Genomic DNA, 13,230 nt, shown 5'->3' on the forward strand with positions numbered 1-13,230 from the left:
CAGTCCAAAACAAAAGGTAAGATGGCTGAGCTCATTCCAACAAAGATCGAGCGGTTTATTCTACATAACCGCATTAAAATCGCCTTTGATTAGGTATACGAAAACATGACGTGCTTCCAGCTTGGTTGGCTGATCTTGGGAATCATTTTCGTCGCCGAAAATGCACAAAGATCGGTTGTTTCTGGAATGCCAGTGGATAAGTTTGGCGGAAGTGGGCTGTGCGGCTTCAATTTCAGGGCGATCGGAGCCGAAGCAGAACGCTCTCATATTGCTTTTGAGGTTGTCTATCGAGATGCAAGTTCTGTCCTTGCCAATAGTACTAACTGCAATATGGAGTTCTGGCACGACGCAACTGGACTCAGCGTGCCTCCAGGAAATAAAAGATCATTGGATAAACTTGAAGTTCAATTGACAAGAGAGAATGCCAAACTGTTCAAGGTATATAGGGAAATAATAAAATTTATCAATGAGATTAATAATTGCTTTTTTGTCAGATGAAAGTACTCCTAAATTAGCTTTCAACGATTGGGGTCGATATGATTTGTATTGGGCAATGTTTATTGTTAAGCAGGCTAATTAATGCGAGCACTCATTCGTAAATAGATCAGAGGACCACATATGATATAAGCTTATGCCCTCGGGCTTGTTTAATGAAGGTAATAAAATGGATCTGATTTAAATAACTCGCTAGGAATGCTTATCGCTACTTATTGCATTTATTGTTCGTTTTTCATAGTGACATGCTAACTGAAAAACTCTTCATTTATTTTACATTGGTTAGATTTTTGTCAACAAAGAGACAAAAGGGTGGTTAGAATCCAATGTAAATTCCATTGTAAGGATCGTATGTCCCAGCCGGAAGTTAAATTGCATTCGGTTTCTATCTAATGAGAAAGGTAAGCTTTTAATTTTTATTTTTAATGTAGCTTGCTGAAACATATGCAACGTGTGTAAAGTGGCCCATTAAATTGCTTTGAAGATGATTTCCAGTCCGTACTGCGCACTCTCCAGAGTTTGTTGACGTTTTTTGTTTTGTTTCAGGTAAAATCATGAAATGTAAACATTTTGCAACTACTTACATGAAGTAAATTCAAAGTTTCATGTCGACCGCTATTATGGATGCCAAAGCTTTATGCTTTGTTCTCTCTCATATCACTTGATGAAACAACTTCACAGCAGTAAAAATCAATGAAGCTGTTGGAAAAAGAATTTGAAAGGCCTCAAAGATAAGGCATGTGGTTCGTAACGAATAACATTGATTTGCATTCCGTTGAGTGAGATTTATAATGGTATAATGTTTATAAACATTAGGGTGCTGAGACTGTGCAGTATGGACTGGAAATCATCTTCAAGAGTTTCCATCAATGAATGACAACTATTTTACTTTTGTAAGCTGTGTCCCAATTCGGCTTAATGTTCTTAATGGTGTTCAACAGTGACTGTTTATATATCCCATCCACATGCGTATAGTCAACAAAGCGTTTCTAGACAGCAGGCATCTTGTCGTGGGGGGATACTCCGTAAATCTTTGGGTTGGGTGTGCTACTGGGACAACGTCAAAACCCTTACCCTATACTAGACCATGATCAGCTTGATTTTGCAACACTATTCTAGACTGGGCACCAAAAACCCCTACCCTATCCCAGATTAGCTATTTTCTGGCATTCAAAAACTCTATCACTATCTTAGTCCAACATATGCTAACTAAACCACCAACAAACACTTACTTTTTTTTCTCCTAGTCGGGGTGGCATTATGATGTAAAAATCCAGGTGTAAAAAGTCCTTGATCCACTTTGACATACAATCAAAATCTTGGCGTTTTGGAAAACCCGGAGGCAAAAGCGTTGCAAAAGTGCCGTTCTTTGGATATTCAATCTTTTCAGTTGCCCAGGAACAGTCACACGCAAAAGTAGTGAATGAATAATTCATTGACAAGCCTGTTAATTTGCGAAGAACAATTTATTATAGATACACTTTTTATTTCCAGCTGCGTACTGACAGTTAATTATTTTCACTACAACCGCGTCGTGTTTTCAATGGAAAACAATATGTCAACAAAGTTGCTGATTCGCTGTCATTCTGCCAATGTAAAGTTCTCACTTCCAGTTTCAATTCCTATTATATAAATTGTACTCTATTCTAGATCAAATCTGGCTGATTTCTTTACCCTATCCCAGCCTAAACTACCTGAAAACCATACCCTTCACAGCAGTACTGATACCCATCATTAGCCCATATACGGGAGTATTTCCCCTCCACTCAGGCGTCTTGTTTTCTTTTTGCCGCTCTTTCTCAATCTTTAACACATGAATAATTTTTATGAAACTGATGATGAAATACATAGCTGCAAGTTTTAGATGGCAGTTGAGTCGGCACACAATTTTGTAATGGAAAAACTGAAAATCACTACTCAGGATCATGAGGGAATTTAGGTGGAATCCTCCTGATTAAAACAATATGATAATAATTGCCCTCCATTTCAGCTGTCATATAGAAAGACTAGAAAACTCAAACTCGTGATCTAATTGTCAGTTTATCATAAATAATGTGCAACTCTGTTCCAAAAAATATCCATGCTACCCTTCGAACAGAGGTTTTTTTTTATTTGACCCCCGCCCCCCCTGTCCCCCCCCCCCCCCCCCCATGATCAAAATTCAAATTTTGTACATGTATACTTTCCTTTATAGATTTTGCCCTTGATAACCCTCTCCCCTTTGGAATTTCCTATAACTGAATCCTTGGGGTGGGTACATGGAAATTTCTTTTTTCTTTTTTTTTTTTTTTAATATTGCAAACACGTAATGACTTAGAATATGTTGTACCTACACCTCTTGGTCTGGAGCCGCACAAAGGAATTAGTAAGGAGTCACCGTCTGTTTTATTGTTAACAACATTTAATTGTTGATTTCAGGTACATCACGCATGCGCAGGAGTTTATTAAGCATTGACGACCTAGTTACTAAGGATGGCATTTCCTTGAAGCCGATTTTCCTGTTGGTAGCAGGAGCTGTGATGCTTATAATAGCTGGTAGCCTTTGCACTGATTGTAAGAACACCAAAGATGACGAATCAGTGTAAGTTTAAGTTTTTGAAGTAGATAATGAAATACACTCTTGCAAGTTCTGTTGATGGTGTAGATACATCTGAAGTGAAATCTGTAAGATTGCGTCATCTTTAGACAAATTAAAGTGGTAAAGATGCTTAACTCTCAAAGTGCCTCTCTTCAACTAGAAGTTTAAGTGGGTACTTAACAAATAATTGTTGGGGAACACCTTACGGTATCCTGGGGAGCATTAACATGTGATGGAATAGCATCCCATCCAGGGGGGGATGGGGATGGTAATGCTCCTAGCTGCCTTATGCTACAGAAACTGGGGTTCAGCACAGAGCTATCTACCAATTGGCTTTAAGGTGCTTTTCCTTTTTAGTGGTACTTTACCAGCCCAGATTGGTCTTAAGGGGATTAATTCAACTTTTCTGGTGAGCATCCCTTCCCCATTAAAATGGTAGTCCTTCCCTGGGAATCCTTAAACAAGACATTCTGCTATGAAACCTTCCATAAACCTTTTAAAGTAGATTTTGATAAAGGTAAGGTAGTGTGTGGTAGTTGACAAGAGGTCCCACTAATGAGAGAATGGTTTTTTTTAAAAATTACTGAAGGTATTGGAATTTTGTTTTGTTGCATCTTATTAGGGACAACAGAACACAAAACATGGGCAGCTATGTAATTAGTAAGGGTACATGACCTAAATGTTCATAAAATAGCTATCTTTTTGTGGTTGCCATGGAAACCCATTCCAAGTGCGCTTTTCTATTTACAGTAATTTCTTTACTTACTTGCAGATCCAGACCTGAACTTGTTGGTTGTCATAAACGTGAAAGCCAACGCACGGTAAACAATGATTATTATTATTTGTTGTTGTTTTTGTCATTGTCAAGACTCCTAGGTGTTCAGTGAACAGACGTCTTTGTTTGAATATTTAATTTCAGAAAAATAGAATTTCCCTTTATTTGGAGTATCGTAAACTGCCGCTTACAAGTGCTGGGCTTATCCGACTTTGTAAGGGCTTTTAGATCGGCTTATGAACGGAGGGGCTTATAGCGGAACTCCTGCATGCCGAAGGCACGCAAGTGGAGCTCCATACCTTAGAAAATCAAAACAAGAGCGAGGCCTATAATAAGTTTTAAGCCATCTTGACCAAACAAGCTTGGTTAATAAACGATTTTTTTGAGTGGCATACAGAAGCGTTTACTTGCGGGATACAACGGGCAATCCCGAGCTTGCCTTCTTGGGTACAAGCCGATCACACCGCGGTATCTGGTTCGTCTCGCCCCTCTCCAAGCTGGCGGTATACAGTGGAACCTCGATTTCACGAACCTCTGTTTCCCGAAGTCCTCGGTATAACGAACGGTATTTTTTGCCTCAGTAATAGTAAAATATGTGGAAAAGAACCCCGATATAACGAAACCTCGTTACAGCGCACATATTTTGCCAGTCCTTTGGCGCTCCGTTATATCGAGGTTCCACTGTAATAAGATATGGTAAATTTGTAGAATATCTCACTTGTTTTTAAATTATTTATAGATAACACCAGAAGAACAACAAGTTGACCAAAAAACCTTCCTCGAGTCTGAAGATGTTGTAATGGAGACCGCGGAGAAGATCGATGGAGATTCTTTACAGGCAGACAACCACAAGCCGCGGACCACCACTACTCACTACGAGCCACCGCCGAGTAGTGTGCAGCCCCCCGGGCCGCCGAGCAGCACGCAGCACGGACCGCCAGTTACCATGGAGACCGGGTTGTCAAGTAACACTCAGTCTGTACAAGCGAACGGTACACAGCCCGAGGCAGAATCCGGACATGAAATAAGCCGGGCGTTGACAGCAGGGAGTTCGAAAAAGAAACACGGAAGTGACAGTGACAATGAAGAACATAAAACCAGGTTCTGGAAGCGAAAACCCTCAGCTAAAACTAGTAATACTTCTGGGACAGCTCGATCTGTGGATAGAACTTCCGATGCGGTGTTTCAAGACGAGGAAAACAAAAACAGACGATCAAAGAAAGAACTGAAGACAAAGCCCGGGAAAACAAAGCGAAGAACAAGCTCCACTGATAGTGATAAAGACCAAAAGACTACATTACAAGATGAACACTCTGAAAGACCTCGAGAGGTAACCCCAACTTTGGAGCGCCACGTCAGGGAACTTCCGCTCCCGCCAGATAGCTCCAGTCCTGCCCTCCCAACACGGCCTGTCCCTCAAAGACAATTTTCCGCCCCAGAAGGAGCCGAAGACAATGCCTACGAGCCGGTCGACATGAGAAAAACTAAATCGATGGAAAGGGTCAAAGCTACCGACCCACCAAAATATGATACCTACGATGCAGTCCAAGAAAGTGTGGGAAAACCTCGGCTACCTTCGCTTGATTACGACTCACTTGATGGGATCGACGCTGGTGCTCGAACGAGTGACCTTTACGAAGTTGTTGATGATGCTCAGACGAGAGAGACTGGGGATGACTTGTACGCTGAAGTTGAAACAACTGGAAATGAAAAGGGCAAGAACGAGGAAGTAGTCGCAAATGAGGATGTAACTGAAGAAGATCCTTATTCAAGAATAGGAACATTACAACACCGAGAGAAGGCAGAAAACTCGGAACCTAATGGAGACGAAGAGGAGCTTTATCCAGAAAATTCCGAACTGTATGAAGATGTGGAAAACACACAAGAAAATCTCGATACAAACCACAAGTATTCGGCCGTGGATAAAGAAGAGGTGTTGCGTTTGATGAATCAGGATGGGACAAACACGGACTCAAGTGATCGCAAACGGGCGCAGAGCGATGCAGTAGTGTTGCGGCGACCTGAGAACGAGTTACCCAAGCGCCCCAATACGGTGCATGTGGTGCGGACAACGAAAGGCGAGGTTACACAAGTAAAAGGCGAGGCTGCATCAGCTCCATTTGACTACACTTACGCGGAAGTGGACCTCAGTAAGAAAACGAGGTGGCGGCGAAATACCGAAGGCGAAGAAACCCACGAGGAGGAAGCCAGAGACTTGGATATTCCACCTCCCCTTCCCCCTGCGTATGTGTCGTCGAGGCAAGTTCAGATTGAAATGGGAAGAACTGCGGGTTAGTATGATTCGGACATTTCCTTTTCAATCACGACGTGATTTGTGTTGTTTTTTTGACCAAGACAGCCTAGGTCTGATTACCAGCTGCCGGCCCGGAAAAGAGCCCGTAGCCTGAGTTGTCAGTCATCTCCCGCCTTCAGCTTGACCCCGGGTGCAGCACCTCTCGCCCGGGTATTAGGCTACGGGCGGGAGATGGCTGATATTTCAGGCTAAGGAGTCCGCTCTCCTTTCAAGGAGGAACGTAGACACGACTCAAGAAAGTGCTGGAAATCGAGCCTAGGACATCCTAGAAACACATTTTCATTTCTGAAATGAAAAGCCCACAGACGAAGATCAGCAGTTAGCCAGCATATATTTTAAAATGACCTTGAATTGCACTGTTTCTATGACATCGGATCGGTTGCTCTCATCAGGGATGTCTTGTCTTGATGTAGCATCATATTCTCATAGTTAACTTGAAAGGAATTATGTGTTTATCTGTAAGGCGAATTGATATTTTGATTTTGTAACTGAAGACTTAACTATGCACAATTAAGGACACTGCTTTCAGTGGCTAATGAAGAAGAAACTAATGATAGAAAATACGAAATATAACGCTTAGAAAATTTATTTTTATGGATTGCTGCAAGTTAGATGTAGTTACGATGCTCGTTCATAACATAACCACTTGTTTCTGTCTGGCGTCGAGAGATGATCTGATCCACAAGTCCTCGATTCGAATCATCGAGGTCGAAATAATTAACAATTATTCCCCGCAGTGGAGGTGGCTATTGGTGAATATTTACCGAGCCGCGAAGCGGAGAGGTAAATATCTACCATTAGCCACCGACACTGAGGGGAATAATTGTTTTAGTACATATACCAAAACAGTAGGATAAAATATCCATAAAAATTGACTCAGAAGACTTCAAAAAGTCTTTTATTTAAGTTCGCGCACGAAATGTGACCTTCGCCGCGCCAGCTCGGAATAGCAAACAGTATTCCGAGTTTGAGTAACCAATCAGAATGCGCGAAAAGCACTATCCACTGGTTTGGTATATAGTAATTTGTCTTTTCATGGTTTGGTGGCCCCCAATTTAATTTCTGGGGCTAACGCTCAGGGCTAACGCATGTAAGAGTTAATTATCTGAATTCTACACTTGGGAAGAACTATTCAAGCTAGCTTTTGAGCTTGATTTGGTTTGTAGACACTGATCGAGTGACGAAGCAGTCTTTGGGTCGTAAACAAGTACGTGATTTGCATGTAAAAGTTAACGCACAAAACTAAGAGCGTTTTGCTTTTGATTGCAGATTTGTCCATAGACAACAGAGAAAATCTCTACGATGAAGTAGCCCAGCGAGAGCGTTCTCCAAATATGGAGTTATTAGTACCCGTAGACGAGTCTAATCGATTGTCATCTGCGTCCGATCACTACGAACTTGTTGAAGTGGTTGCGAAGCCAAATAGTCCGATTGTCCGCACAACGGAGGATAATTATTCGGAGATTGTAGAACGCGAGCCCAGATCGAAGGTGGATGGTGGCCGCGGGAGGCCTGTGAACGTGGAAATCTGTGGTGCGCCCGCGAACGTCTCAGTTACGGTTACCAGCTCTAGCGGGGCAGTAGATGGTAACGTTAAAAATGAAGAAATGTTTCTTTATGAGCAAGTAGAACGTCGAAAAGAACGCAAAGAGCCGTCGAATATTTCTCATGCACATTGGGTGTGATAAAGAGCTGCGGAGCTGGTGAGCGGGGTTATGGTCACAAAGGTTTTCAAGTTATTTACCGCGGATATTCTCGCGTGGAAATCAGACTTTGATCACACACTCCTCTTCGAACAACCGCCAATAAATCGCGAAAGTCAGGCTAGATTTCTGTTAGTCTATATAGTTGTCATTTCTTGCAAATCGTTACATTTTTTTTGGAGAGATCAGTGTGCGACGCGTAAGTTATATAAAGCTACGCAACGCAAACAACCACATCTAATCCCAATAGAAATTTTTAAGCTTGCTTCAAAAAGTTCTTCTGTTTTTGGATCTCCGCGTGGCGCCTGACGAACAAAGGCAAAATAGAGCGTTTTCACATGACGTTACGGCGGCCATGCTGGTCTTCCCAAACAATGAAACTTCTCCCTATTGCCAAATGAGTTCTTTTCCTATGCAATCGTTTGGAGCACCAATTTGGACCTTGAAAACGCTCAAGAGATGTCAATACGGAATCTTTCAGTCTTTTGCAGTCTAACAAACAGATTGAGGTTCCTCGTTTCTTGTACCTCATATTGTCGAGTCTCGTTGTCCGTGTCCAGTGGCGTGTATGTTAAATGTCAATGAACCGGCTTTGTAGATAAGACAGTATAAAGGGTGAGAGAGTTAATCCCCCATATAGGCCTTATTCCTATGGTAATCCCTGCCAAATTAATTTGGATCATTATCAGAAATCCCAGGAGAGAGAAGAAATAGCCAATCATGTGACGTGAACTTTGATCACGTGGACAGTCCATGTGGCTTTGTACGCATTTTCAACCTCCACGAAAACATCCACGCAACGCGCGCGGTGACATCCACGGGGGAACTGGATATCAGATCAAAAATAACTCGAAAGAGATGATTACCTTGAGAATAAGGCGTATATGGGGATTAACTATCTCACCCTTCATTCTCTCTTGATGAAGAGTAATTGAAGTGCTGGGGATAGTATCTTGAACAAGGCTTTGTAAACAAGTTAATCCGAAACGTATCCAGTTTTTATTTTCTAGAACGAGTTTGTTGTAGAGTCTTAAACTTCAGTTAGATCATTATTATTGTTTCCTGTATTCTGATAAAATGGGCTTATCACGCGCACAAGCACAATAGTCTTATTTAGCTTAGGCGGATTGTTTTCCATTACAGACCACGTAATATTCTCTAGGGAATTGTTCGTTTATCCATCTAAAAATTATTCCTTCTTCAGAAGGCGACTATTTGAAAATTTCAAAGCAAGAATCCTCAAGGGTATCATCACATGGTCTGAAATGGGGCAACAAACCGCCTAAACTAAAAAGGTCTCTAAGATAAGCACGCGAAAACAAAATCGGTTCACATGGCGAGAAGAGCTAGTATTTCAGTTTTTACTGCTAGCCCTATATCCCTGGTGGGATGCTAAATTTTCTTAGACGCATGATTGACGTGACGCGTGACGGGCGTGACCAGTCCATTCTCGAATAGTGGACATGTTCGACGAAAAACTATGCTTGCACGCCTGGAAAAAGGCCGTGTGTTATTTTAGTCTCTTTATTTTTATATGAATCATGTTTAGAAAAGAAAGGTTTAAGGGCTAAGCTTGGTGTTCATGCATCGAAAGCTGAGCAGGTCTGAATTGTAAATTGAACAGTTCTCTGCGGAAAACACAAGAATTTTTGCCACGATAAACCAGAGTAAAAGAAGAGACGTTGGCCGTGTGCATAAATTGCCGGCCTGTAGATATTCAGAAATGTAATATTAGCATTGTTATATTGTTTTATTTTTTTTTTGTCTAATCTGTAGATACAATAGGGCTACGGTGCACTATTATATATTATCTGTGAATTCAATAGGATATCAATCTCAAAGAAAATTGTGAGTGTATTTCTTAAATACAGAATTATACAACAAAAGTCTAGTTCACTGCGATTTTTAATAGAACAAAGAGCAGCTTCTCTCCTTTGCAGACTCATCAAACGTTTCTTTTAGAGGATATTTTATTTAAAGGGGCTCATTCACGGTATTTTGAGTTATTTTGGCCACATACGAAATTACCTTTAAATGGTAGGAAACCTGAAAATAACAGTTTAATAAGATAGTAAAAACACCACAGACATAATGATAAACCATAAAGGAACAAGGATGGCTAAGGATGGAGAAGATTTCCACGGATTACAAACGACGAATTTGAAAAATTGAGGCTAAACTTTTCAATATGCGCAAACCGTGACAGCTCCTTTAATATTGTATTCGATCATTTGGTTTTTGTTCGAGTGGTCACGGCTAGAAGAAAATTTGACAAAAAAGAGCATGTAAGGGACTCAAACTGGAGTAGTCATTGGTCTTCTTAACGAGAAAAATCTGAGTGGCCGTCATTTCAAGGTTCTCGTTATTTAGATCCTCTACTAAGCTGCCCAAAGGTCGAGATACCCTTTTGGTCAGTACACTCTTTTTTTTATAAGAATATAGCTGGTTTTCACATGACGTCACTAAAATTCAAACTATTAAAAATATTGATCTTCCTGTGATTTTGCTTTAATGATGTATAAAAGCAGCTAAACACTAATATCCATACAAACTTTCGCTCCGAATGGGTTCTTGGTTTTGTGATACACTACGCTTGAATTTCTAAGATTTTGCGTGACGCGGCATTTATTTGACGGCCTAGAGAGCGGCCGTGATAGTTAAAAAAGTGACTTATTTCGGGGAATTTGGCTATCTGAACAGTTCATGTCTTAAAAAAGTATTATAGAGTTCCTCGAGGGATAAATTCACGCTTTTGTAACAAAACTCAGTGACAGATGTTTCTGTTGGTTTCCGGCCGCCATGTTGGTGCCCATACGGATGGGCACCAGCATGGTGTCTCCATACAAATCTCTATAAATTTGGGTAAAAGATTTCTCCGCATATCTTGCATAAGTAAAATTGCTGTGACCAGAATCTTGGCGAGAGTCTTTGCATATTTTCCTTCTTTCATTTCCCAGATTCTGGACTTTATCTATTGAACGGTTTTCATTTTTATTTTGATCTACTTTGAATGGCGTGACACTGAAAACCAGCAATTGCTTTTCCGGCCGAGGCGGAATATTTTAATTTTATTGCAGATTTTAGGCTGAAAATATTCTTGGGAATATTCTTAGATGATAGCGTATGACATTTCTGTTTTCGAATGTATCTGGTGTCTGGATGGTGTTGAAGTAATTTTCGAGCCAACCTGTATAGGCAAAAGAGCTTGATATGACGATCATAACTTCTTGCAGTAATGTTATTAGCATCGCGTATACGGCTAGTGCTATGTTTGTTGCTTTTTGGCTAGTCAGTTTGCCGTTTAGAGAAAGGAAGAATATTAGACGGTTTAGCTGAAAACATATAATTGTATTGTATTTACACATTTTTAACACACAACATTTATATCCTTTTCAAAATCTCGGCCTCGGGTTTATTCTTAAAATTGCGCAAATTGCAGCCTCGACATCCTTATAAAATATATTCTTATATAAGTAAAGAGTGTACAGCGAACCGTGACTTCTCGCCCGTTTGAACAACTGTTATCGAACGATTCGTTCTGTGAACGCCTCTGTGACGTATTTCGATTTTCCAACAGTTTCAAGTACTTTGTTCTTTGAATAATCAACGCCGGATAAATCTACAGCAACTACTTAATCGGTAGGATCTGGTTCCGAAGATCAAATGTGAGCTGTGGCTTGACACCAGCCTCGATCTTTTGACCTAACACGACCAATCCACAAAACTGGATAGGGTCAAGTGGGAAATACTGATATTAAACCGGGCTAGAGCAGCGAGGTGGAAATATAATTTGTGTGAATAACTTCCCTTTGTAATGCCTTTTCCGACAAGATTACCCGCAATTTACGCTCAATACGTTGATTATTATTGGTCAGTATTCAGTTGAAACTTCAATGGGTCATATGAAACGTGACTGAATATTAATAAGGTGAATAAATCTTCTGCATGCAATCCCCCGTGTGAAGTTGCTAGGAGGGCACATTTATTTGTACATGTGTTCGGTGTGTCGCATTTCTTGAACGTAACCCCTGTGACTTGAGGTAAGGTGTTTAGATATTAAAAATATTTCGTACTGAAATGATAGTGAGAGGTTTGAAGAGGCCGCGGCAGAAAAATTCTGATTTTGGAAAGCCAAACCGATCGATACACGATAATTGTACCTCCAAAGAGGAAAATTGCGCAATTAAAAACTCTTGATGTGTGCTGTTTCCAGTTTTCCTGATCTGCTAACTTTGTCATTTGAAACACGAGAGGCAATAATTGTTTTTTTTTTTTCCGAAAGAGGCCAATGAAACTTGAAGCATGTAAATCGTCGAAGACAATTGAAAATGGGCAATTAGAATTTTGTGTGTCGAGGTGGCTTAATGGGACAAAAATTAAGAACCCGCTTTGTGATGTGGTAAAAAATGGCCATACGACACAACATTTCTTCGTCAACCGTGTTGGAAAGTAAAAATATCTTTCTGGTTTGATGGTTTGGTGATTATTTGTAGAGCGTGAATAAAACATTTACGCTTATGAGGGTGTGTCAACGTGGCCCATACACCTTCCTAATTATGGCTTTACAAACAAAGGACCTCACAATCCTAAATTTGCATAGATCACGAACCGCAGCAGAATAGAAGCAATGGATCCTTTCGGCACAGAGGATCCAATCAGCTAGAACTGATTACGAACCGTCTAGAACTCTCCCGTCGTCTTCTACTTAACGTTTAAATCCTGTCACGGTTTGCGCACCTTGAAAAGTTAAAGCGTGCTAAATTTTTCAATTTCGTCGTTTGTAATCTGGGTTAATATTTATTCTACATCCTTTATCATCCTTTTCCCCTTTGGCTTATTATTATCTCTTTGGTGCTTTTTTTTTGCTATCTTAGTAAACTACTATTTGTAAGTGGCCAATTAAAACAACTGAAAATACAGTGATTAAGTTTCTTTGATCGTAAGTCCTACAGGTCTATAGCCTTCGGGGTTCCCGGCCCAGAGCTCTGGAATAATCTAGTGCCTGATAACATCCGATCATATGGCGATTTAAGTACTTTTAAATCTAAACTCAGGACTTATCTTTTTTAAAAAGCCTATTATCTTGAGTGATTTTATCTTTTTTAAAATATTACTTTAAGTTGTGTCGTTGAAATTTTGTGAAGCACCCAAGATCGCCTAGGCCAAGTCAAACGTTAATACTATTATAATTGTTACTATTATTATTATTTTTTGGACCGTGTGAGAATAAATATATTTTAAACTACAATAGTTTGAAAGGCACATCCTTTCTTCTTGAAGGGTTTAAAAAGAATGACTTTAGGCCCCGAACACACTACGCCAGGTAAATTTTAAAACGCAACGTTATTTCTACGGTGAGGCCTAC

The 13,230-nt window shown here is 40.4% G+C and overlaps 1 protein-coding gene across 1 annotated transcript; it reads left to right on the forward strand.

Annotated features, from left to right (window-relative positions):
- Positions 1-3: 3 nt before the first annotated feature.
- Positions 4-12,963, forward strand: LOC145494037 (uncharacterized). Its single transcript, XM_081473499.1, has 6 exons — positions 4-438; positions 782-896; positions 2,914-3,076; positions 3,846-3,894; positions 4,588-6,139; positions 7,432-12,963. Exons 1-6 carry the CDS (start codon positions 106-108, stop codon positions 7,845-7,847), a joined length of 2,628 nt encoding a protein of 875 aa, XP_081329625.1. The 5' UTR covers positions 4-105; the 3' UTR covers positions 7,848-12,963.
- The last annotated feature ends 267 nt before the right edge of the window (positions 12,964-13,230 follow it).

Source organism: Orbicella franksi, chromosome 8 (assembly GCF_964199315.1).
Source record: "Orbicella franksi chromosome 8, jaOrbFran1.1, whole genome shotgun sequence".
NCBI lineage: Eukaryota > Metazoa > Cnidaria > Anthozoa > Scleractinia > Merulinidae > Orbicella > Orbicella franksi.

Excerpts from the sequence above, each read along its gene's own strand:
- LOC145494037 (XM_081473499.1), top strand. The coding sequence starts at position 106 with ATGACGTGCTTCCAGCTTGGTTGGCTGATCTTGGGAATCATTTTCGTC. Across the intron at positions 3,895-4,587 it reads AACGTGAAAGCCAACGCACG|ATAACACCAGAAGAACAACA; the intron begins GTAAACAATGAT and ends AATTATTTATAG. Across the intron at positions 6,140-7,431 it reads TGAAATGGGAAGAACTGCGG|ATTTGTCCATAGACAACAGA; the intron begins GTTAGTATGATT and ends TTTTGATTGCAG.